Genomic DNA, 27655 nt, shown 5'->3' on the forward strand with positions numbered 1-27655 from the left:
GAGCTTGCAACGCCGTTACGTTGTAAATTACACGAAATAAAAGTAATGCAGGTATGATTTTCATTCTATTCACCAGGAGCAGTTTCCATGTTTCATTAACAGTTATTGTTAATATTGTGTATTCACCATGGTAACTGTCGTTTCCATATTAACCCCAAAATGCCACTATTTTTCTTTGTGTTATTTTTTATATTTTTAAATGACTGTAGTGGCTCATACCAACATTGTATTAACAAAAACTAGTTTGGGACTGCTATTAAATAGCTTTAGCATAATGTTTATTTATTAGTACTAGTCTTTACTATTAGTCATATTCTTACAATTTAAGTAAAGGGGAAAAGTACTTGTGTGTGTTAACAAATTTTGTGTAAAACGTGTTAAAATTTGCCTATATATAATATATACGTGTATGTATGTATGTATGTATGTATATATATATATATATATATATATATATATATATATATATATATATATATATATAGGCAAATTAGAACATGTTTGAACAAAATTTGTTTATATATATATATATATATTCAATGTAAACTTGTTAATAATAATTAATAAATCGCAATTAGCCTACAATTCGAAGGGAATAATCGGCAATTATGATTTTTGTAATAATCGTGCAGCCCTAACTTAGGTGAAGAAACCTGTTTATTATTTATTCATTTGATTTTGCAACTGGTCACTGCCTACTGGCAATATTAAAGCGGTTTAAAACGTCTCCCCTTAAAACGCTATTGGTCTCGACTATTTAAAAAGGTAAAGGAATATGATTTGGCCTAAAAAAAAAATTCAGTCAGAAGAATTTTTTTCACTTTAATCCCTGGAGGAGGGAAGTTATGGTTGTTATTGATGTTATTCACTTTGAGTGTGTATCTAATGACAAAAAGATAGACGGAAGTAGTGACATTCACTGCACAGAGACGGGTGAATGGAGTCACCCTGTTCCAAAGTGCAAAGGTTCATTACACTGTTTATTTGTTTGTTTGTTTGTATCTTCATCCAATGATCACAGATTTCTGAGCTTTATTCAAAACACCAATTTAACTATTTCTCTTTCCCTTGCTTTTCACACAGAGTTAACATGCACAGCACCAGATATACCAAATGGTTATGTTGTTGAGAAAATGCAAGAATACCAGAAAGATGCCATATTAAAATACAGATGTTCACCAGGGTTCAAGCCTAGAGAGGGAATCCCCAGATGTGCTAAATTTGGCTGGACTCTGAACCCAGAATGTGATGGTAATGCACCAATATTACATAATAAACAATTCATATGTGAAATAACACTAAAATCATTCTATCCATATAGCTTTGATTATGCAAAAAAACTCTGTAGTATCAAACTGAAACATTCTTAAATTAGATAGCCATTAACCTTAAATTTAAAACTGAATATTAAAATAAAACAAGTATGTAGTTAATAAACTAATATTATATATTTCCAAAGCATTAAGGAAAATATTTGCTTGATCTTAGCTTGATTTTAATATTTGTAAAAGTTGAGAAAATGGAATGAGATTATTTACTTTCTTCCTGAGATGCTATAGAAAGTGTCCAACTGATGTTGTTTTGTTGTTGTTTTTTATTGGGGAAAATCATGAGGCAACAGGATTTGCTAATCATTATTATTTGGTAACTACAAAATCAGCTAAAAAAAATTCTTACTAATAACTACTTTCTAATTGCTTGCTTAATTTCCAGATAATAGTTTAGCAAATATATCTAAAAGTTCTCAAAATAGAAAATGTGCTTATACTTATTTAGGGACTTATTCAAATTGTACTCTATTTATGGCAAGCTATATTTTTTTTTCCTATTTTAGGATTTAAAAAAAAAAATTGTCAATTGTCAGAATCGGGTGGGATTATGAGCCTGTTTGTGCGGGTAAGATTATAGAGAAACACTTCTGCATTTAGTGCTGAACTTACTGCATGATATTAAAATAATGTAAATGTTGTTTCAGATATTAGATGTGAAGTTCCACGAGACCAGCATGTGTCTAGCCCAGAATATTACTTCTCGAGAGATAAGAAATTGGGAGCAAAAATATTTTACTATTGCACGGATAGATATGAAAAAACAGCAGCAGAGGCCACATGCACACGAGACGGATGGACACCAAAACCACTGTGTCGAGGTATGTGCTGATATTAAATCTTACAATTTGTGCATATATTATGAATTCAAATTAGAATGATGATATTTTTGTTTTACAGTAAAAATGTGTGCAACACCAAACATCCCAAATGCAGAGATTGTGGGAGATCAGAGAACACACTACAACATCAATTCAAGAATACAATATAAATGTCGTCCTGGGTTAGAACCAGAGCAGCCTGTACAAATCACCTGTAATTCCCAGACTGAATGGACAGGCATACGACAATGCACTGGTATGATTTTTGTATCATTAATGATTATTATAATTGATTTTATTTATTATTACTATCACTTATTATTATTCTCAATATTATTATAGAAATTATCAGAATTTTGTTTTTAGATGATTCTCCAAATTAAAAGTAACAAAATAAAGATGATACATTTTAAATATTTGTTTAAAAGTTTTAAAGGTTTGTGAATCTTCTTCAATCTCACTCATTTCCAATGCCCGACAGATTAATTCATCACAATATACTTTATGATTTGATCCAAGAAAAACAGTAAAAAGTGAACAGTAAAAATATCGCTTGTGCACAGAGTGGTCTGGTGCAAGAAAACGAGGACTTTATTAAAGTCCTCTTTTTGACTTTAATAAATGATTAACTTGTTGATCCCCAGGCAGACAAGAGTATCAGAGACAGACCAACAAAGATACTTGTGAAACGGCTTCATCTTTTGGTTGTTTTTCTTTAATTGTGGCCAATAAGGCAAGTTCTTTTTGTTGTTGTTATTTATTTGAATATCTTTTTCATTTAGATTTAATTGATTTGAAAATAATTGTTATATTATATGCACTTCCCAAAACATTTAGCTGTATCTCTAGAGAGTGTTGACTAGTTGTGCAAGTACTTCAGCATTTAATGTCTTTGTGTGACGTTTGTGCTTCTCAGAATGTCTTCGAGAAAACATTAAATATGGAGAGAAATAAACTTAGAACCAGTTTACAAATCTTCATACGCTGATGGTGAAACAGTGATAGTGAACTGCATGACAGGTTATATTGTACTTAACTGGTCCTATTCGACCTGCTCCTTGCTGCATTCGAACCGGAGACTCCGGCGTGGGAGGCGGACACACTAACAAGGACTCTAAAGACCACAGCCTCTAGGGTCAATTGCTAGTGCATCTCTTGAGGCCAGGGGAGTGAGGTTTACATGCACAGCTCTTACTGTCCTACGAAAATTACACTTGTAAAGAATGTAAAAACATTGTGTTCACAGTTTTGAAATAGGGGTGGGATAATAATGTTCCTGTCTGTGAGGGTACGCTTTCTTGGAAGTTTTCGTTTTTGTCTTTGAATTTCTCTCAGTCATACTGCCTTTATCTTGATTTTTTTCAATATCCAATCAAATCATTATACGTCTGCATAATGATGACTCAAAACATATGAGATCAGAATTTTTATGTTTTTAAACTGTTTCCTCGCAGCAAAGCAGAAATCGTGCAGTGATCTATCCGTGGAAAACGGGTTGATATACAGCCACCCCTCCAATAAAGAAGAAATCTTTTACACCTGCAACACGGGTTATAAACCCTTCACTGGGAACTGGTGGGATTCAGTGACATGCAGCAAAGGCTCTTGGTCTGAAGAACCTCGGTGCATCCGTGAGTTTCATTATTGTCAGTCTCAGGTGTTAGACGAATGATAGTGTACTGAAATGTGCTTCCTGTTTTCTGTCTTTACAGGGGAGGAAGAATGTGGTGCTTTTCCCAGTGTTCACCATGGAAAACTAAAGCAAAGCCTTCATGATCGAGGAACTGCTGAAGTGGAATGTGATCCAGGGTTCATATCAACTCAACGCTTCATTACATGTATCAGAGGTACATGGGAGAAACCAGTTTGTGAGGGTGAGCTTCTCAAACTCTTATTGCATGATTGTGAGGAGCAGCGACAGCATATAGTGGACAATAGACACTATTTATTGAAAATGTTAATCTCAGTCTTACTGGATTTCATGAATTTCCACAAACATTTTTTTTTTTTAGTGGACGTCAGATGTAACATTCCTCCAAAGGTGGAATATGCATTCATAACATCTAAACCTGAAGAATTTAATGCACATGGATCTAGTGTAACATATGTATGTCGAAGCTCATTGTTAATGAATGGGAAGAGTACAGTTTTCTGCCGCAATGGAACTTGGGAAGAAACACCAACATGTGAAGGTAAGGTTTTGATTGGTTATGATAACTGTCTTTTAAAACTTCTTACAGATTATAAAAAGGGGAGGCGGGGCGAGGCGGGGCGGGCCGGGGGTGTGTGTGTGTGGGGGGGGGGGGGGGGGGGGGGTCAAATCCTCTTGATTTGACAATCAGGAGGAATAACATCAAGTCCCCAGATAATTTTTTTATACTGACGACAATAATTATAAAATAAATCAAAAACCCTGCAAAATCATAATTTAAATTTTTGCATGCTATTTTTTGTCCATCTGCACTAGATTAATATGTTATTGTCAGGCACGTGCACAGGTAGGGCTCAACCTGTGCAGAGCACATGCCCTTTTTGCCCTTACATTCCGAAGTGCCCTTTGTTTTGGTGGTGTTTTTTTTTTTTTTTTTTTTTTTATCAACGCTATTGGTCACCCTTTACGCCTGTCTGTCTGTTTTACAAATATTTAGCCAATGAAAGTTCTTAAAACGAGCTTGTGTAAATCTTATGCGATCCTCGAGCTGTCAGTAAGCTGATAACTCCGCCCCATCTATATTCACTGAATCAACTGAAGTTCCACAGCAGCCGCACAGTAGACAGCAGCTGAACGAAGTTTTGCGAAGGGTAAATAAATATCGTGTTGTTTGAATAAGTACTACTAAACACTATGTCTATAAAGGCTCATATTTTATTTATTTGATGTCTGACTCACTGACTGAGACATGTGGGACGTCGCCTGAGACTGAGAGAGAGGTCTGGCATTTGCCATCTAGTCATAGCCAATACATAGCCTACACTTAAATAGCCTGTGCATACAGTAGCATTTCATCTTTTATAAAATGCGATTTTGGCCAAATGTATTTTACAACAGGAAAAACTGAGCGCCCGGCCTATATACATTAGCTACAACAAACTAGTTTGTAACCTGTTGATGAAAATGCAATGTGATGCCGCCGGCACCGTTTTAATGACGGACAAAAAAATGCACATTTGCACACATTCGCTGGTCAAAAACTATATATTGATAAGTAATACAACAACATATTTGTTTTTTTACCATTGGAAAATCATAACAGGTGCGCCCCCGCGCTGTTTCGTACTGGAACTTACAAAAAGCGACGAGTGATCCTCGTCACCTAGGTAAAATATATTTCTAAGAAGTAAGAAATTTCTTCTTTGATTTATGATTGATGATACACTTAATTTATTAACATTTAGGCTAATCATGTTATGGTAATAATATTAAATTATGGTTAATTCAAGGCTGTTAATATGCACGTATTCGCTATCTAGCTAATTTTTTTATCTATAGTATTCTATACTCTAGTCCTCACATGTATAAAATGTTTTTACTACAGTAATGTTGTTGTTACAGGTGTGTGCATGCGGAAGAAGGTGAGGACGACAGAGCGCTTCAATTCAAGAGTTTAATTCCAAAGAAATCCAAACACGGGAATAACGGGCAGAACACACACTATACATAAACGTAGAACCGACACTGAAGACTGAAACACTCAGGGCTTAAATACAAGGGAGAACACATCAGGGAAACAAGACACAGCTGACAAGACTAACGAGGAACCAGGTGATACAAATGAACTAATGAGGGTAACCATGGAAACCAAGGAGTGGCGGGAGAACAGAACAAAGGAAGACATGTGACCAGTGACAAAAACACTCAGACAGAACAGAACTGTGACATAACTCCCCCCTCCCGGTAGGCGCGTCCTCGCGCCGTAGAAAGACCAACAAAGGGGTGGGAGGGTGGGCGCCCTGGAGGCTGACGGGGGAGACAAGGCAAGGGAGACAAGGCAGGAAGTCTCCAGGGCGGAGCAGGCTGTGGCCACGGTGGAGCAGACTGTGGGTGTGGCCACGGCGGAGCAGGCTGTGGGTGTGGCGGAGACGACCCCTCGGGCGGCCGTGGCGGAGACGACCCCTCGGGCGGCCGTGGCGGCGCGGACCCTTCGGGCGGCCATGGCGGAGACGACCCCTCGGGCGGCCGTGGCGGCGCGGACCCTTCGGGCGGCCATGGCGGAGACGACCCCTCGGGCGGCCATGGCGGCGCGGACCCTTCGGGTGGCGGTGATGGCGGTGCGGACCCTTGGCGGAGACGGACCCTCGGCCGTCCAGGGCGGAGATGATGGACCCTCGGACGTCCAGGGCGGAACAGGCTGGTTCAGGGGCGTATGGCCCCCCCCCAAAATTTTCTTGGGGAGGCTCCCCAGTATGGAGTCCTGAGCCAGCGATGAAGAGAATCTTGAGCTAGTCAGGATCGGCGGCGGAGAGGGCTCTGAGCTGGTCAGGATCGGCGGCGGAGAGGGCTCTGAGCTGGGCAGGACCGGCAGCGATGAGGGCTCTGTGCTGGGCAGCGATGAGGGCTCTGTGCTGGGCAGCGGTTAGGGCTCTGTGCTGGGCAGCGGTGAGGGCTCTGTGCTGGGCAGCGGTGAGGGCTCTGTGCTGGGCAGCGGTGAGGGCTCTGTGCTGGGCGGGACCAGCGGAGAAGAAGGCTCTGTGCTGGACGGGACCAGCGGAGAAGAGGGCTCTGTGCTGGACGGGACCAGCGGAGAAGAGGGCTCTGTGCTGGACGGGACCAGCGGAGAAGAGGGCTCTGTGCTGGACGGGACCAGCGGAGAAGAAGGTTCTGGCTCGACGCTCACAGACTCTAGCGGGCAGGCAACTGGCTCTGGCTCTGGCGGGCAGGCGACTGGCTTTGGCTCTGGCGGGCAGGCGACTGGCTCTGGCTCTGGCGGGCGACTGGCTCTGCCTCTGGCGGGCAGGCATGGAGAAGCTCAGGAAGCCGCCTTCTTGGCTGGAAACTCACAGGCGACGTGGTGGCGGCCATTCTGGGAACCAGAATTAGGCGTGGCCGCCTTCTTGGCTGGAGACTTCCCAAAGCTGCTGCAAGGTCCATTCTTTGGTCGATACTTTTTTGGGTCGGTTCTTCTGTTACGGGTGTGTGCATGCGGAAGAAGGTGAGGACGACAGAGCGCTTCAATTCAAGAGTTTAATTCCAAAGAAATCCAAACACGGGAATAACGGGCAGAACACACACTATACATAAACGTAGAACCAACACTGAAGACTAGTGATGTGACATTTGAACCGAGGCGTCGGAGCGTGTGTCGAGAAAAAGTGGGCGTGCCAGATGAAGCCGCGATTCGAGGCTTGTGTTGTTAACGTGAAAATCACGTGACTAATGACAAACGAGGCCTCGGTTTGTGTGGATACGTCATCGGTTCGGTCTGAGTGTCGCTTCCGGATTAAAGCCGGTTCGAAACTCGCGCCTCCTTGTGGGTGTTGTCAGCAGTAGTAGAAGCAGTCAGAGAGTCAGAGAGTCAGAGAGTTATAAAACTATCATTGTATTGTGTCATATGTGAGGGCTGTATATTATTACATTATCAGGTTAGTAGTTATAGTATATTATTATTATAGTAGGCCTATATTATAGTCTTGTTATATTAATTAGATAAGATTATTTGGATTGCTCTGTATTTTTGGATCTGGACTGGACTGCTTTTTGATTTGGATTGCCCTTTTGGATTTGTTTGCTTTTTGTGACTCTTCCTTTTTCCTGGTAATGGAGCCAGCAAGAAAGAGGGAATCCTCCCCATGTCTAGGCTCAACAGAAGCATCAGTGTCCTCATTTGTACCACTGCCATTTTTACGTTCCCCTTCATCCTCTGTTCCTTGTGAAAGGATCTTTTTTCAAGGCTAGAGAGATTTTGTCCAAGAAGAGGAATCATCTAAACCCCAACACACTTGAAATAATTCTGTTTCTCAATAAAAAAATCAATTTTTATTTTCCTTCCTTCCGGACTATTCTGTTGCAGTTTACTTTAATCTGTTATCTATAATCTGTTAAATTAATAAATGTACTTTATTACACTCCCTCTAACATAAGCACTGCACTCAACAGTGTCACTGTTGTTGTTCATACTGTCCCTATCCAAACAATTCATGAATAATTAATGAACTGTGAGTGTTACTCTGGACAAGTAAATTCAGACAGAGAAAGATACATATTTTATATTATACACAGTAATGGACAAATGTCTGATCATGTCTTTTTATTATTGCAAATGAAAGGTTACAAACATCAACAGTGAGTACAAAATAAATAAATAAATATTTTTTATTTATAAAAATATTTTTATAAAATATACATTTAAATATAAATATATTTACATTACAAATAAATATTTTTATTTATTAAAGCATTTTTATAAAATATATATTTTTTAATAAAATAAATATTTTTTATAAAATTAGGGAGGGAGGGAGGGAGGGAGGGCGCGACACTGGTTCAGAATGAATTAATTTTTTGTCTGCTATTTCTTTGCACAGTCGCTAGGTGTCACTAGTGAGCAATGATGAATGAAGCTTCGAGTAATGAACCTTTAGCTGAAGCAATGGCCTGCAAGGTCTCAGTGGTTCAGGAAGCCTCATTTTGCCATCACTACTGAAGACTGAAACACTCAGGGCTTAAATACAAGGGAGAACAGATCAGGGAAACAAGACACAGCTGACAAGACTAACGAGGAACCAGGTGATACAAATTAACTAATGAGGGTAACCATGGAAACCAAGGAGTGGCGGGAAAACAGAACAAAGGAAGACATGTGACCAGTGACAAAAACACTCAGACAGAACAGAACTGTGACAGTTGTAGTAGTAACTAAAAAAAACATTACAGAAGATCACTGTGAAATCTTTATATGTTAACATGCAGAATGTAGTTCATGATTTAATTCATTCCAAGGCTTCATTTATTTGATCCAAAATACAGCAAAAACAGTAATATTGTGAAATATTTGTACAATTTAGAATAACTGTTTTCTATTTTAATATATTTTAAAATGTAATTGATTTATGTGATCAAAGCTGCATTTTCAGCATCCTTACTCCAGTTCAGTACTCTTCAGTGTCACGTGATCCTTCAGAAATGCTTTTCACTGCAAATGTACTTTTCACACTATTTTATATATTTTTTTCATTGCTGTCTTATTTTAGGGAAAGTGTAGTGAATAAAGAGACTTTCAAGAGACCAACATCCCTGGCTCACAGAAGGTTGCTGTTGTAATTAGGTTTAAAGAAGCCCTTAAAACCCTGTTTATCTATGTTATCTATATTATTATTATTATGGTTGTTATTAATCGTGAATAAATCTAAAGCTTTTGAGACTATTATTTTGTGTTATTGAAAATGGGAGGGGGGTGCCCTTTTTCAGTTTCAGCACATGCCCCTCAAAAGGTCTGTGCACGGCCCTGGTTATTGTAATAATAAACATTATCAGCTTGCTGGTATACTGTATGCTGGATGACTCATCCTGCGCTACACAGTTTTCAATGTTCTGTGTTTACATAATCAGAGAGTAGCCTTTTTCTTTTTTTCGTTTTGAATTATTTCGTTTAAAGACATTTCAAGCTTTGTGTATTTGATGTATTTTTCATGTCTGTGTGAGGCATACACTGAGTTTCGTTAAGTTAGGATGAGATGCGCTCCAATTCACGTGCAATGCAAGTGACCGCGCGGGCGCCTCCATGATTGTCTGTTATATTTGCTTCTTATTCATTAAATCCAGGCAACTGGTTGATGAAAAATTGATTAAAATTAAGATACAATTTATACAAAACGAAATTCACTTTAAAGAAAGGTTTTCTACAAAACAAAACTTGATGAAGTGGTCAAAATCATGTCTGACCCGCTCCATGTCTCATATTGCATCCTATCTTACACGGTCGTGCTGTTCACTTTTCATAAATCAACATAAATGGAAAAAAATAAAAATAACATTATAATATTTTAACAAATATGAAACTAAATGCGCTTTCTTAATGGCTACAACAGTATAGTAGGCCTACATACTCTCTATTTGTACAAATTGCTGCACATTCATTTAATTCTGAATTTTGCACACACAAGTTGAAAGGCATTTGTTCAAATCAAGCTCACGGATAATTGTGCGTGCATTTATTAATCATTATGATACTAAAATCATAACAAAGGTTATGCTATGTACAAAAAAATCAGATGAGCCCAGAATATGAACGCAATTAAGAATTTTCCTCCCATAGAAAACCATTATAAGAACGCTTAATGTGGCTTAATGCAGATTAGAATGTCCCCTTATTTTGTCGAAATAACGAGATATTATGTCGATACTAGGCTACTGCTGTGTCCACCGTGGTCTCCACATTCTTGATCAGCGGAAACGATTTTTGCTTGTTTGGAATCTGACTGGCCAGCGTATTTGAAAAAGTTAAGCAAACTTTTCTGTCTTTTTGACATTTTTCCCCTGAGTGAAACGATCGAGGCTAACAGCAATCTCAACTAGTAGCCTACAACAAGCGCCACAATGTGTCACAAACATTAAACACTACACAAACAGTAATTTATTTTTTTTCATTTAGGCAATTAATTTTCCATAGTGACACAGGAGGTGCCGGATCCAATAAAAAAGGGTCCGGATCCAATGTCGGAGGTGACGGAACATGTTCCGGCGTGTTCCGGATCAAATTATGCCCTGCAGATACATTATTTAAAAATGTCCTCATTTATAGCTTCAGATGCATTCAGGTGTGTACATTATACTGTCTCTACTACTTTATTTAAAGAGTTGCTATCATCATTTTGTTTTGCGATCTCACTGAGGATTATTGTGACCATTTTTAAATCTTTCAATAATTTTTCTCAGGTTAGAACTTTTTTTACAAGAATTCATTAACAGTGTTTGCAAGCATCACTATTGATCATATTAAAGTAAATGCTCAACTTTGGTACGTAATTCATCGACACATCGTCTCTCTTGATTTGGCCAAAGAAGATGTCCTAGCAACCACCCAGAATAACCTAGCAACAGCATAGCTACGCACTAGCACTGTGGGAGCGAATTTTACATGGATAAACGCAATTTTGATTCAAATTTAGATCTGGTTAGAATATATTTGATGGAAAAATCCACAGATTTATTCAATTCCGAAAGACATTTTAAAGCATTTTAGAAAAATGACCTCAAATTCTCATATTAATAATGTGCATTAAATTAATAACATGTTCTATGTTATTATCTTCTTTGTTGATGTAAAAAGAGTTTAAAAATAAATAAATAACTTTGCTTTGCCCTCAGAAAAATGTGGGCCTCCACCACAAGTGGACTCTGGAGATACAAAAGAAATGACAAAACCTGAATACAATTCAGGGGAGAGAGTTGAATACGTCTGCTTTAATAAATACACACTGGATGAGCGTCACCCCTACTCCAAATACATGACCTGTGAACAAGGCGAATGGAGAGGGAATATTAAGTGTTTAAGTAAGTATGGACACTCTATACAATATATAACAAAGATATGAGTCTTTTCTAACAGTATTTATTATTATTATTATTGTTATTATTATTTGTAAGTTTGATGTAATCTTGTAGTTGTTCTGGTTCTGATGAATCAGTGAATGTATATTGTAACAGTGACAGTGAGATGTTGTTTGTTTCAGAGCCTTGTTCAGTGACGGTGGAGGAAATGGATAAAAGAGGTATAGAGCTGCGATGGGCTTTACGGGAAAAGATATTCTCACCACATGAGGATAAAATCACCTTTGCATGTCAGAGGGGCAAATATTTAATAGGCAGTATCCCCCTAATACAATTCTGTAATGATGGAGAGATGAATTTGCCTGAGTGTGTGTGACAAGGAGAATAGAACATCACTGATGTATCAGCTGTAATAATAAAAAACAAATGGAGCTAATCAAAATAAAACCTTTTACAATTCAGTTTCTCTGTTTTGTAATTATTGCAATTAAAACTAAATAAATGGTCAAAATCAACATGTTAAAAATGTGCAAAAAAAATAAAAATAAAAAACCTTAACTTATTTAATGCCAGCTAAGTGAGAATGTGTATGAAAGAAAAAAAGAAAAAAACCTTTTCCAGCAAGACTGCAAAAAGCCTGTAAGACCAAAGAGAAAAGTGCTAATAATCAAGTATTTTTACTATCACGCAAATACGGGGGAATGAAATACATTAGTTTTTAAACTTTCTTTTTGCTCAGGGTTTCTGATTACAAATGTGATGACAGTGTCTGTGTCCAGACAAAGAAACACTGACAACATATAATGGGGATAAAAAAGAAGGCTGTCTATGAAGTAAATGTATCTCATTACTGGAATATGAACCGAAATATAGTAAAGCCTATTGTCACGGGTGAGAAATCACACAACAAGGTCGCTCGGTGAAAATTAGCCCCGGAGGGTGGATTTATTGAAAATACTTCAATAAAGGTGAAACGGTGAAATAAGATGAGTGCTGTCTTCGTGGCTGGTGCTCCTGTGAAGTCCTCGTGCTCGTGAAGGTGGGTGTCCAGGCGTGCTCAGTCGGGCTGTCGGTCACTCGCTGCCTTCTGTTAGGTGAGAAACAAAGGATTAGTACCAGCACGTTCAGCATGAGACGGGTGTCTGTCGAAGTGAGAGCAGTGGCGGCTTTTACAGCCGCTTGATGACGGGCTGCAGCTGTGACCGATCAGCCCGTGATGAGGACGTGCAGGTGCCGTGCGTTGGTTGCCAGGGCGACGCTGATATGCCCAGAGAGACTCGTCACATTCCCCCCCCCCCAAGCGTCGTTCTGGCCCTGGGAACGAGAGGAGATAGTAGGGGTGAAATAAGGGGTGGGTGGGGAATGACCCCTGACAGACCTGAAAAAGCTGTCCACATCCGTGAGAGTCCATCGGCGTTGGCGTTGGCGGCCCCGGCCCGATGTCGCACTTCGAACTGGAAGTCCTGGAGCGCGAGGAACCAGCGGGTCACCCTGGCGTTGGTATCTTTAGCCCGGGCCATCCACTGTAGAGGGGCATGGTCGGTCAGCAGGGTGAACTTACGGCCGAGGAGGTAATAACGCAGCTCCAGGACTGCCCACTTGATGGCCAGGGCCTCCTTCTCGACGGCGGCGTAGTTCTTCTCTGCCTGGGACAACTTCCTGCTGATGTAGAGAATGGGATGCTCCTCACCTTCCTGGACTTGTGACAGGACGGCTCCTAGTCCGGTGTCGGAAGCATCCATTTGCAGCAGGAAGGGGCAGCCGAAGTCAGGGGCGCGGAGTACTGGAGACGCTGTAAGTGCCGTCTTGAGTTGGGCGAAGGCCTCCTCGGCGGCTGTCGTCCAACAGATCTTCTCGGGCTGCCCCTTCCTGGTCAGGTCTGTCAGGGGGGCGGCTAAAGAGGAGAAGTTGGGGATAAAACAGCGATAGTACCCCGCCAACCCCAAAAAGGCTCGTACCTGGGACTTTGTCTGTGGTTTTGGAGCGGTGCGTATGGCTTCCACCTTTTTCTCTTGGGGGCGGATGAGGCCTCGGCCGACCTGGAATCCCAGGTACTTCGCCTCGGATAGCGCTCGGATAGCGCTCGGATAGGTGGCATTTGCGGGGGTATGGCAGTTAGTCCAGCCCGCCGGAGCTCCGAGAGCACCATCCGCAGACGTTCCAGATGTTCATCCCATGCCTCGGAATGCACCACGACGTCATCCAAATACGCGGCTGCATACGCTTGGTGGGGCCTTAGGATGATGTCCATCATGCGCTGAAAGGTCGCTGGTGCTCCATGAAGGCCAAAGGGAAGGGTCCGGTACTGCCAGTGGCCACTAGGGGTAGAAAAAGCAGTCTTCGATTTAGCAGAAGAGGTAAGTGGTACCTGCCAGTATCCCTTGGTGAGGTCCAGGGTTGTGATGTACCGGGCCCTCCCCAGGCGGTCTAGCAGCTCGTCGACCCGATGCATGGGATAGCCGTCGAATTCGGAGACTTCGTTCAGCCGGCGGAAGTCATTGCAGAAGCGGAGGGTGCCATCCGGTTTGGGTACCATCACGATAGGGCTGGACCATGGGCTGCGAGATGGTTCGATTACCCCCAACTTCAGCATTTCCTGGATTTCCTCCTCAATAGCCTGCCGACGAGCTTCTGGGACTCGGTAGGGCCGTTGCCTGACGATTACTCCAGGGGGCGTCCTGATGTCGTGGTGGATGACGTTAGTCTGCCCGGGCCTAGAGGAGAACACATCCGAAAACTGTCTGACCAGGTGCTGCAGCTCGGTCTTCTGGGCAGCCGACAGGTGGGGATCCATGTCGACAACCACGGGATCGGTGAGACTGAGGGCAGCGAGCTTGTCTCGGATCCCTTGCCACTTCTTCAGTAAGTTGATGTGATATAATTGCTCTGCTTGTCTTCTTCCAGGTTGGCGTATGCGGTATGTCACTGGTCCAACCTTCTCCACAATGGTGTATGGCCCTTGCCACGATGCCAGGAACTTACAAGTGGAGGTAGGGACCAAGACCATGACCCTGTCTCCTGGCTGGAATTCCCGTGGTTGGGCTGCCCGATTATAGTGGCGTTGTTGGGCCTGCTGTGCCTTGCTGAGGTGCTCCCGGACTAATGGCATGACGCGGTCTATCCTCTCCCTCATCTGTGTTACGTGCTCGATGACCGTGCGGTGGGGGGCAGGCTGCTGCTCCCAGGCCTCCCGAGCGACATCCAGCAGGCCCCGAGGCTGGCAGCCGAATAGGAGTTCGAAGGGGGTGAAACCAGTTGAGGCTTGAGGGACCTCGCGGATGCCGAAGAGGACGTAAGGGATCATAAGATCCCAGTCCCGCTTGTCCTCCGCTGCTACCCTTCGGAGCATCTGTTTTAGGGTTTGGTTAAAGCGTTCCACGAGTCCGTCGGTTTGCGGGTGATAGACGGTTGTCCTCAACTGTTTCACCCCCAGCAGCCTGCAGAGGTCAGCCATTAGCCGGGACATGAACGGTGTTCCCTGGTCAGACAGGATTTCAGTCGGGATGCCGACCCGGCTGGCCAATAGAAACAGCTCCTGGGCGAAGGCTTTCGCTGTGGCTTTCCGCAGGGGGACTGCTTCTGGATACCGGGTGGCGTAATCCACGATGACGAGGATGTGTTCATGTCCCCGGGCCGACTTAGGCAATGGCCCCACCAGATCCATTCCGATCCGCTCGAAGGGCACCTCGATGATGGGTAAGGGAATCAGCGGGCTGGGGGGAGGAGTCCTGGGAGCCGTGCGTTGGCCTCCAGGCCTGGCCAGTGAAAATGATCCCGGATCCGCTGGATGGTGTTAGCCGCTCCTAGGTGACCTGCCATCGGATGTGAATGGGCTAACTCGAGGATGGTCTCTGTCTTCGTCCGAGGGACGACTAGAAGTTCCTTCTCCTCCCCCCTTCGCTGGGCGACGCAGTATAGCAGACCGCTTCAGACTACAAAATGCGGGAGAGGATGGGGCCGTGGGAGGACGTCTTTGCCGTCAATGGCTCTAACTTGACTCCAACAGTGCTTCAGACGATCGTCCTCCCGCTGGTCTTTGGCAAAAGAGCCCCCCTCGCTGGCCTGCTGGAACACATCATAAAAGAGGTTAGTACTTAGCGAGGGGGACTCACCATCTCTCCCACTGTCCGAAGCTAGCAGCGCCGACCCGGACGGGCTTGCCGTTCAACTTGACGTCCGCCTCTGGAGCCGCAGGTGGAACGCGCTGATGGACGATGCAGCCCGCCAGCCAGGTCCGCGGAGGCGTCGTGGGTTCAGCGGTGGGCATTGGCTCGTCCATCGGAGACGGAACTGTCGGTCTGCCAACTGCGCGCGAGGTGCCCTCCGGCGTGCGTCGCTCCTGCCTCCCGTTGGTGGACAGCATCCGCCAGCTCGATCGCCTCCACCAAGGCGAGGACAGTGGCGGGGTTCCTCATACCCACCGCCTGACGATGGGACCGAGGCAGGGCGCGGAGGAGGCGATCGATGACCACTCGTTCCACTACCTGAGCTGCGGTGGGTTCCCCGTCCAGCAGCCAATGTTGAGCCAAACGGACGAGATCAGCGGCCTGGGCTCGCGCTGGCACCCGGACTTTGAAATCCCACTCGTGGAACTGTTGCGCTGCACAGATGGGGGAAAGACCCAGCCGGGCGAGGATCTCGCGTTTCACTACCCTGTAGTCGTCAGTGATCGCGGGAGGAAGGGAAAAATAAGCTCGTTGAGCTTCACCAGTGAGGAGAGGTGCCAGCGCGGAAACCCAGTCTTCTATGGGCCATCCCTCACGGTTAGCAGTGGTTTCAAATATTTGTAGGTATGCCTCAACATCGTCGTGAGCCGTCATTTTGGGCAAAAGCCGGGTCGCTCGCATTCGGGGGTCAGGTCGTGGAACCGGCTGGGCAGCCTGGGCATGGAGGGCAGCGATGTCTTCTTCAGCTCTGCCCTGCCGAGTGGCCATATGTTCCATTATCTGCTGCTGACGGATGCTTACTTCTGTGAGGCGGTGCAGTAGTTCCTCCATCTCCCTGAGGAGAGAGAGCGCCGATCGGTGCTGGGGGTGGTGAACAGAGAGAGAAAAAATATATATATTACTGCGGTGCACTGCAAACACTTGTGTGTGATTTCTCATGCAGTTGCGCGCATTCTCCACCAGATGTCACGGGTGAGAAATCACACAACAAGGTCGCTCGGTGAAAATTAGCCCCGGAGGGTGGATTTATTGAAAATACTTCAATAAAGGTGAAACGGTGAAATAAGATGAGTGCTGTCTTCGTGGCTGGTGCTCCTGTGAAGTCCTCGTGCTCGTGAAGGTGGGTGTCCAGGCGTGCTCAGTCGGGCTGTCGGTCACTCGCTGCCTTCTGTTAGGTGAGAAACAAAGGATTAGTACCAGCACGTTCAGCATGAGACGGGTGTCTGTCGAAGTGAGAGCAGTGGCGGCTTTTACAGCCGCTTGATGACGGGCTGCAGCTGTAACCGATCAGCCCGTGATGAGGACGTGCAGGTGCCGTGCGTTGGTTGCCAGGGCGACGCTGATATGCCCAGAGAGACTCGTCACACTATATAGTTGTGGTGCCAAAGTTAAAGATAAGACCAAAGTTTCATGTGTAAATACAGTACACACCATTGCGATACATCCATATGAAGACGTTGTTCTGCAGGTTCGTCGTCTTCATTTTCATCTCGCTCCTGCTCCGACTCTGGCTCGAACATGTAAGGCTGGCTGGACAAGTCTTCCGTTGTTGACATTTTGTTAATAACGTGTGAATAAAAAGTTTCTGTGCCGCTAGATAATCGTATCTCTGCTATCAAACTACAAAAATGGCCGAACGGGGTGGAGTTGAACCGAGTGTGGGCGGGGTATGAAGTGTCTCAATTGTATTTAAAGAAACCGCACCAAAACGAGTTGCTCTCAGACGCACATCAGAAAAGGGGTAGAAAAGGGGCCTGTGGAGCTATAATAATGAGGAATTCAGACCCAAGCATTGCCGTTCCGCTGTATATAGACTACAAATGTATGATTTATATGTAAAAAGGAACAATTTAAAAGCATGATATGTCTCCTTTAAGTGATCTGAGAAAGTACAGTCGCTGCTGAGCCTTCTTCACAAGGGCTATAGTGTTGGTTGCCCAGGTGATGTCCTGTGAGATGTATTTGAAGTCCTTAACCCTCTCCACAGTGTCTCCCTTGATGTAGACCGGGGCAAGGTCAGTCCTCTTCCTACGGAAGTCTATCACCACCTCTTTAGTCTTAGAGGTGTTGAGAGACAGGTTGTTGGTGGAGCACCAGATGGAGAGTTTTTGGATTTCATCCCTGTAGGCGGACTCATCATTATTATGGATAAGTCCAACTACAGTGGTGTCATCCGCAAACTTAATAAAAGTATTGCTTTCATGAGCTGGGGTACAGTCGTGAGTGTATAAGATGTAGAGTAAGGGACTGTTGAAGTCAGACTGCCCTAAATGGGGATGAGTGGAGACCTTGTATGCCCCTCTGATGTTACTGTAAACATGGTCCAGAGTTTTATCACCTCTGGTTGGACATGCTGGTAAAATTTGGGAAGGACAGTACGCAGGTTAGCATGATTAAAGTCCCCTGCCACAATAAAGATCCCATCTGGGTGGGTGGACTGTGTAATGTATTGTCAATATGGCAATGTTTCTTTAAGTGGTGCTTCAGCCTCCGTATTTATTGTTATGACTCCTCCCTCTGATATGTGTTCCGGTGCTGAGGAATAAACAACAGTAAGCATGGCTCGGTACTTAAGTTCTGTGTCAGTCGTATTATTTTACATGGTGTCAGAAGTCTGTTAGGAACAGATAAGAAAAGAATGGCATTATCACAGTTTGATCACCCTAGGATCGACTGGGATGCTCCTCTGAGGCAGCTCCTGAAAGCTGACGTTGAATTTGTATGGCAACCAGCACAACGGCAAGCCTTTGACAAACTCAAGGACTTATGCACGAAGTCGCCTGTGCTAAGTTTTTTTGATCCGTCCAAACCTGTTGAGATTTTCTGCGATTCCAGCAGCAACGGCCTCGGTGCGGTTCTACTGCAAGACAGCCATCCAGTTGCATTCTCATCCAGGTCACTGACAGATACCGAAACGCACTATGCGCAAATTGAGAAAGAGATGCTCTCAATAGTTCGTGCTTGTGTCAAGTTCCATAATTACATATTTGGAAACCACGTCACAGTGTACAACGACCATAAGCCTCTGGAAGACATTTTCAAAAAGCCACTGCTCTCTACCCCAATGCAGATACAGAGAATACGTCTTCGTCTGCAGTGGTATGATCTGACTGTTAAATACAGACGAGGAAAGGACATGGAGCTGCCGGACACACTGTCTAGAGCTCAGCTGCCAGAGAACAAGCCAGAGGTGGAGGGTTTTGAGTGTATCTCCATGCTCAACTTCGTTTCAGTCAGTGAGCAGAAGTATTCAGAGCTCCAGAACTGCACAAAAAATGCCTCCAGCAAACAATCCAGCAAGGCTGGCCAGACCACAGGTGTGATGCGCCTAATGCAGTACAACCATATTGGGACTCTCGAAGCCAGCATGCAGCTTCAGATGGTGTTGTTTATAAAGGCCTGCGTATAGTGGTACCCCCTTCTATGCGAGAACACATGCTGAAGCTTATACATCAGTCTCACTTAGGAATAGTGAAGAGCAAGCTTGTGAGGTCCTGTACTGGCCAGGCATGAGTTCTGAAATTGAACAAATGGTGAAGAACTGCGGCAAGTGTGCAGACTTTCAGAATCGGCTGCCTAGGCAACCACTAAAACCAACAGAAACACCTGATCTTCCATTCGAAGAAGTAGCTTCTGACCTGTTCGAGTTTGAAGGAAACCATTACGTTTTGCTGGTGGATTACTACTCAAAATTCATCGAAGTAGATAAGTTGAAAGACCTACATAGTCGTGCTGTCATAGAAAAGCTTAAGGCTCAGTCCAGCAGACATGGCATCCCCACCATTCTTCGAACAGACAATGGTCCACAATATGCAGCAGATGCGTTCAAGGATTTCTGCCAAAGTTATGGAATTGTGCACAAGACATCGTCACCAAACACGCCACATTCCAACGGTGAGGCAGAGCGTGCAGTCCAGACTGTTAAGAAACTTTGGTCCAAGGCTACAGAAAAACACCTTGCGCTGCTTGACTACAGAACAACGCCAATAGAGTCAGTAGGCCTGTCACTAGCTCAACTGCTCATGGGCAGACGGCCCCATAACAACCTGCCTGCTGCTCGTCTGTTGCTCACACCAGCAGCGTACGACCCCCTCAAAGTTAAACAGCGGCTAAACGAAAGCAAAAACATTCAGAAGTTTTACTACGACCGTAAGAGGGCAAGTGGCCCTCGTGCAGCACTGAAGCCTGGAGATGAAGTAAGGGTTCAACCACACACCGGCAGTCATAAGTGGTCTCCTGGAGTTGTAGTGAAAGAGCATTGTGCCCCAAGATCTTATGTTGTGGACTGTGGAAGTAGAGAGTACCGCCGCAACATTCAGCATCTTCGTAAGAGCACAGCAGCTGCTAACGAGTCCCGGCACAGGCTTAGTGATGATCAATGGACAGAGATAGTAGAGCCAGAAAGTGTTGAGGAGCCAAAGTCTGTGGATCGTCCTGGTTCCTCACAAACATCTCCTACAGAACTAGGGGCTGCGAAGCAGATGCTGCCAACTGGGCAGTACACTACCAGACGAGGCAGAGTTGTGAAGCCTCCTGACAGGCTCTGCTTGTAGTCAGGGAAAGGTGTGGTAAAGACGCCTTTTGGAAGTGATGTGCTAGAAACCTCTCCTTCCTAGTTACTCGTGTTGTTGTTCATTGCTGTAATCATTTTGTCAGTGATTAATTTGAATGCAAAGGAGTGTTAATGTTCTTGATAGGGATGTGCAAGTTTTAGGCAAAATTCCATAATTGAAAAAAAAAAAGTTTAATATTGGTAATATCTGTTTATGTGCACAAAGTGGTTGTTAGCTTAGTTATTGCTTTATGCTTAGGAGGGGAGATGTAATGTATTGTCAATATGGCAATGTTTCTTTAAGTGGTGCTTCAGCCTCCGTATTTATTGTTATGATTCCTCCCTCTGATATGTGTTCCGGTGCTGAGGAATAAACAACAGTGAGCATGGCTCGGTACTGAAGTTCTGTGTCAGTCGTATTATTTTACAGACTGGAGTTTATTCACACTACTTTGCAAGATGTCCACAGCTACACTAGCATTAGCACTGGGTGGAATGTAAACAGCTGTGACAAAAACAATCGTGAACTCACGCGGCAGGTAGAAGGGTCGGCATCTCAGTGTGACAAACTCCAGGTCTGGTGAGCAGTGTCTTTCAGTCACTGTGGCATCGGTGCTCCAGCTGTTATTAGAGTAGATGCAGAGCCCCCCTCCTTTGCTCTTTCTGGAGTTGCCAGTTCTGTCGGCCCGGTGTGCTGTACGGCCCGCTAGCATGATAGCTTCGTCTGGAATCCCAGAGTGCAGCCACGTCTCTGTGATCACTACCAGCGAGCAGTCTTTAGCATATCAGTAAAAATGCAGTAAAAATACAGGTATCGGTTACGGTATCGGTATCGGACTCGGTCTGGAAAAAGTGGTATTGGTGCTTAATAAATAATGAACCTTTTACACTTTTTTTTTTTTTTTTTTTTTTTACAATTGACTAGACACAATTAGGTATTTTTTCCCAAATCTCTTCACACAGTTCGCCAAACAAATTTTCTACTTGGCACAGTAGTTAATTTCACATTCAAAATTCACTTCCTGCTGATTATGTATTATGATCATGATTTATAGGAGAATGAATAATATAAATAATTTTTTACAATTGACTGGACTTTGAGACGAGGTATGTATGAGGTATGATAGGTATGTAGAGAGGCCAACCAGTTGGAGTGGAAAAGGGAAATGACGTGCTGTACAAAATGTTGAACAAAACAAAATCCATATTTACAGTGCAGGAGGAAACAAAAACCAATAAAAACTGTGCAAAAAAAGTAAACAAAAAAGCAACAATTTGCTAATTTTGGCTAAACCAAATGGCCCGAGTTCGCAACACTGCTTAGTATTAGGTTTCTCTGAGTCCACAATCAGATGGAATTCACCTTTTCTGCCCGGTGTCTCCATAAAGAGTTTGGCCGGGAGGCACTGTAGAAGTTCCTGCCTTTGTCCATCTTCCAGGTGCTCGAGGCTCAGATGACTGTTGCCCTGGCGACCAGGCAGGTTTTGTTCCTCCATTTCCTCCACACACACCTCTTACCTTGTACGTCGCTTATTCTTATTCCTCTCTTTTTCTTTTACAAGAGTGAGAGGAGCAAGAGAGAGCTTGTTACACACACACACACACACACATACACACACAGTATTTTCTGTAGACAAAGGCCCTGTCCCAAATGGCACCCTAAACACTAGCGGTCTACCTCTGAGTCTGCACTTTCATGACGTAACGCCTATTGTACTGTCGGGAAGAAGTCTGCTTTAAAGCTTGCATCAGTGCGGGCTCGGCAAAAGTGGGTATCGAGGACGCATATCGACCGCAAAGGGGGCGCTCGCGAGCACCCTTCTGATACCTAAAATTACAAACTGACATGCGCACACAGCAGCCATTGTAAGTTCACAAGACCAAAAGTTCATATGAAGTGTGCCATTTGGGACAGGGCCAAAGAACCTCGGGATGCACCTGTGACACATCTGACGAGCACGCATTCCGATGACATCACCGTCTGAGGCTGTCAAGTTCAATGTGAATTTTCATTGATGTGTTACACACATTATTCACAGCAGAGGTCTGCTTCATAAAAGACGCTAAGAAAAGCGGTGATTAAACTTCTCTTATTAAAAGAAAGTGACGCAACACTCTGTCAAGTCTCGCGATGCTTCACGAAGTCTCACGACAACGCGAACACAAGGTGGAACCACGAATAAGGAGAATAAGGAAAAACGTCTGGGTTACATTGAGGTTTTCCAGAGGATGGGTATTGAGGCTGTCCTATATGATTCCCAGAAGATGGTGTGGAAAATGGGAGAGAGCTCCTTGGCACAGAGCTTAAGCACCCTTGCTGGGATGCCATCTGGCCCTGTTGCAAGTCCTCACATGTGGTAGAAAAGTCATGAGTGTCAAACCGAGCAAAAAAATTATTTAGGGTGTTGGCAAAGGTTAATGGTCTGATGCTGTGATGTGGTTCTGTTTTTGTTCCTGTCCAGTTAGTTTTTGACTCTTTGAAAAGCTTGTTTTGTATTCATGTTACTGAATTCCTGCTCCATTTTATCTTTATATTTCATTTTGGCTTTGGTAATGTCGTTTTTTGTCTGTCTATTGAGTAGTTTGAGAGTGACCCAGTCCTTCTGCTTGAAAGCTTTTTGTTTTTGTTAGAGAGTGAGCTTGATATGGGGGGTGATCCAGGGCTTAGAATTTGGGTATCTGGTGATGTTTTTTGTCAGAATAGTTGTGGTGATCCAGAACTTTATGTAGTCTGTTATTAGTGAAATCCGCTCATCCAAACTTCCCTGAAAAACATCCCAGTCAGTGCAGGCAAGAGAGCCCTGCAACTGTGCAATTGCGTCCTCCGACCATTGGGTGATGCTGTGCGTTTGTGGCTTGATGCGTTTCAGTTCCGGTTTGTATTGCGGGAGGAGGAACACGACATTGTGGTCAGAGAAGCCGAGTGGAGGGTGAGCCCGAGCGCTGAAGGCATCAGTTATATTACCATAACACAAGTCCAGAGTATTTTCTTTTCTTGTGGGAACATCCACGTACTGTTGGAAAGACGGCAGTACATCGCCGAGGATGCATTTATTAAAGTCCCCTAAAATAAACGCCGGTGCCTCGGGGTACTTGGCTAGCATGGAGTTAGCCACTTCGGCTAGTATCTCCGCGGCTGCCTTGATGTTAGCACTAGGAGGGATGTACGTACAGGTGACAACCACAGCGGGGAATTCCCTCGGGAGGTAAAAGGGACGCAAGGACAGGGTCAGCATCTCCACGTCTGGTGTGCAGGCCCTATTATGGACTTTGATGTTCTCACACCACCTATTGTTAATGTAGACACAGACCCCGCCACCTCTCCCCTTGCCTGACTGGCTAGTTCTGTCGGCCCTTATGATGGTAAAATGATCAAGACTGACCTCAGTGTCTGGAGTATCTTCGTCCAGCCAGGATTCTGTCAGAGCGATGATACAGGCGTCTTTGAAGGCTCTCTCCGTCAGGCACTTAGCGTGCAGCAGGATCATTACGAGTCATTGCATCATTGGACAGTGGCAAAGACCCTGAACGTTTGAATTGAATCACTGAATCGTTGAACAGTGAGAGATCCTGAATGTTTTGAACTGTTGAATGAATCGTTGAACTGAGTCATTGAATTGTTGAACTGAGTCATTGAATTGTTGAACTGAGTCATTGAATTGTTGAACTGAGTCATTAAATCGTTGAACTGAGTCATTGAATTGTTGAACTGAGTCATTGAATCGTTGAACTGAGACATTGAATCATTGTACAGTGAGAGTTCCTGGGTATTTGAACTGTTGAACGAATCATGAAGTGTTTTGAATTGAATCACTGAATCATTTTATGTTCGGACTGTGTACTTTGAATCAATGCGTGTTGATCCGCTGTTATTAAACCAGGGTGGTCTAATGCTGTAGTGTTTCAACAAGAGTGTTATGCCAGTTGTATTATTAATGTTTAAAGGTCAGCAGAAATTTTAATGAATTAATCAGGTGTAGGAGAGGTACCTCTAGAAATTGTATTAGCTAAATTGAATTAACACCATAAGAATTTATATATTTTTTGTTGTTGTTGCAAATTATTTTCTTATTAAATGGTTAATTGAAATTGTTTTGGGGTTTTTTGTGCGTGTGTAAAGCAGAGAGAAGTATGAATATAAAACAATCATGCAATGCAAATTTGTTTATTGTTATCTGGGAAATTGTCTAATGTTCAATAGGATTCATTGGTTGAAAGGTAACAAATTGAATCCTTTGTATGACTGACTTTGAAATTTAAATTTTACTTATAAGTTGACTTATAAGTTGGCACCCCAGGAAAAACCCAGTCAATCCGCTACAAAGTAGTAGGGACACTAAGTATAATGTACACACCTGAATGCATCTGAAGCTATTGATGAGGAAATTTTTAATTAATGTATCTGACTCCACAGTCTCTCTCCACATATAGTTTTTCTTGAGAAATGTTGGACACATGACACTGACAAATACTGGATCTTTGGTACCAAAGAAACCATCAAATCATTTACATGTCAAGAGAATGGGCAGTGGGATTATGAGCCTGTTTGTGAGGGTATTATAGAGAAACACTTCTGCATTTAGTGCTGAACTTAATGCATTTTATTAAATAATGTGAATCTTGTTTCAGATAGTAGATGTGAAGTTCCACATGACCAGCATGTGTCTAGCTCCGAATATTACTTGTTTCCAACGATACCAAACATGCTAGGTCTCGCCTTACAGTTTGTTTCATACTCCTATCTAGTACAGTAGGGACATAACATTTTGTGGTAGTGATGACAATTATTATTAAATCAATTTGATTTGAAGACCCAGCGAAATCAGAATTTGTGTTTTGCCACTTTTGCCACTTTTGCTCTAGATTGGTATGATAATCTAATGTTAAACTGTCCTTCCCATAAAACAGTCTTCTCATCTGCTTGAAGCCAAGAGAAAGAGTGATTAGTGGTTTAAAAATGGTCACGTTAATCCTCAGTGTTAATTCACAAAATAAAAGAGATGATAGAAACTTTTTAAATAAAGTATCAGAGACACTAAGTATAATGTAAAACCTGAATTTATCCAAAGTTATTAATGAGTAAAATTTAAAAGAATAAATCTGACTCCACTCAGCCTCTCTCCACATGTTTTCTTTAAAAAATATTGGGCACGTTTTACAAGCAGTACATGTGTTATAATGTATATGGCACTATTTTACATTACGCATTTACTTGTTCCATTAGCAAAGTGTCAGACACCATGCAAGAATTTTATGACACTGATAAAGGAGAAAGAGGAGTACGACAATAAAGATGTTCTGAGATACAAGTGCATCGAGCCATACAATGAAATTCCAGAAGGACGATGGATCTGTGAAAATGGAGAATGGAATGGAGCCTTTGTCTGCAGGGGTGAGCTAGAATGTTATGAATCTAAAATCACATTTACTACCTAGTGGGTAAAACATTGACTAGATCCATGATGAACATCAGCTGGGAATGATTGTGAATTTACTGGAACATAATCTGTATTTTATTATTCATATATATTACAAACAACTCATTTTCACTGACAGTTATAATGATTCAGGGGACACTATAAAACACTGCATAAAATGGACTGAAATATGTCTAAAACTGTTACTTGTTTAGGTAAGATCTGCCCACCACCTCCTTATGTTGAAAATGGAGACTATACTCCCTCGGGTAATGATGGTAATGAGATCACAGAGGTGTATTACACTTGCCAGTCTTACTATGTGCTGAATGAGTGGCAGCGATATCATAAGTGTGAGAATGGGAAATGGGAGACCCCTCCGAAATGTCTGAGTGAGTCATTCTTTTCCAAATGATTCTCTTGAATCACTCCCATCATTAAGTGTTTTGAACTTTGTGTGTAATCAGTTGTATTTTGCATCTTTCATAGAGCCATGCGAAATTACACCTGAGATTTTTGAAGGACACAATGTGGAACCCATCCGAGAAAAGTTCTATTTACCCCATGGTGAAAAGAGATATTACTGTAAATATAGTTATAGAGCGATGAGATGGCCATATGACCTTGACATGTTCTGATGGGAAGCTGAACATTACACCATGTGAGTACACGTGTGTGTGCACTTTCAAATGTGAATTACTTGAGGTCACCAGGTTTGCCTGCAGCTGCATCTTTACCATCTTGCTAATTAATCTGATATTATAGACCTCTTTTGTTGAGGTTTCAGTTCATGAAGGGTCAGTTACGGGCAGCTTTACTGAATAGAAAGTTCAAAAGAACAGCATTTATTTGAAATAGAAAATATTTTGTATCATTAGAAATATATTTACTGTCACTTTAGATAAATTTAATGCATCATTACTGAATAATAATTTTAAAAAGTCCACAAACTTTTAAGTGGTACTGTACATTCCTGTTGAATTATTTTTTTTGTTTTGTTTTTCCCCCTCTTTTCTTCAGGTCAATAAGACATATAAATTGAAAGAAATGTGGATTAAAACACTGAGGTAAAAACTGATGGCATTTTGATGATGTTACTATCCACATTTGATTTATAGCAACACAATAGATTTTATGGTGCAAAATTTGAATGGGATAAAGTGCATAAGTCTCTGCATGTAAACTGATTAAAACAACAATAATGCCCACTAGTAACTCTGCATTTATCATAGTTTTCTGTATTTTCTGTATTAAGATCTGATGATCCCACAGATGTGAATGAAGATGGACAGACATGCTGCTGCAGGAGCAACACACACACACACACACACACACACACACGCACACACACACTTGCTTGATACTTCAGTATACTTGCTTATGTTACAGTAATATGACACTGTGTTAACACTGCTTTGGAATAAAGCTTAACTTTCAAATTATTACTCTGAGTTTGGTATTTATTATTATATATATATTTTTTTACATTCAAGTATTTTCTCCCAATTTATTTACATATAGGAGTTTAACTTAACCCCTTAACTGCAAGAAAATTAAAGCCAAAAATCGAAACAAGTTGTGTTCCAAATTTTAGGTTGATATCTCAAAAAATTTACTTTCAGTAAGATTTTATTTGGTACCAAAGTTTTTCACTAGATGGACAGCCAAGCTTCCTTACTGACCATATAAGGATGCCTCCATTTTCATATATGTTTTGAGTGATCTGAACCATAATTTCCATAATTTCATACAATTTAAGAAGTATACATCCTATTAAGAAGTAGTATGGGTGGTTTGGCAGTATTTGATTTGATTTCAACCTCTAAAAAACACATAAAAAGAGCACATATGCGTTATAGCTCGCTGCCGCATCACAGTAGTAGT

The 27655-nt window shown here is 42.8% G+C and overlaps 1 protein-coding gene and 1 long non-coding RNA gene across 3 annotated transcripts; both read left to right on the forward strand.

The window, feature by feature from the left end:
• The first annotated feature begins 1115 nt into the window (after window positions 1-1115).
• On the forward strand, window positions 1116-27207 carry LOC311085015. 2 transcript variants are annotated; one of them, XR_014606701.1, is made up of 3 exons: window positions 1116-1251; window positions 26792-26838; window positions 27027-27207. It is a non-coding gene; the product is annotated as an uncharacterized lncRNA (long non-coding RNA). The 2 variants fall into 2 exon arrangements; XR_014606702.1 differs by having other exon boundaries at window positions 27044-27207.
• On the forward strand, window positions 25583-26409 carry LOC311085156 (complement factor H-related protein 1-like; the record flags this gene model as incomplete). Its single annotated transcript, XM_084117588.1, has 3 exons — window positions 25583-25746; window positions 25987-26163; window positions 26261-26409. Exons 1-3 carry the CDS (start codon window positions 25608-25610, stop codon window positions 26407-26409), a joined length of 465 nt encoding a protein of 154 aa, XP_083973714.1. The 5' UTR covers window positions 25583-25607.
• Window positions 27208-27655: the final 448 nt, after the last annotated feature.

The sequence above is a fragment of the Abramis brama genome (genome assembly GCF_963993115.1).
Source record: "Abramis brama genome assembly, chromosome: 6".
NCBI lineage: Eukaryota > Metazoa > Chordata > Actinopteri > Cypriniformes > Leuciscidae > Abramis > Abramis brama.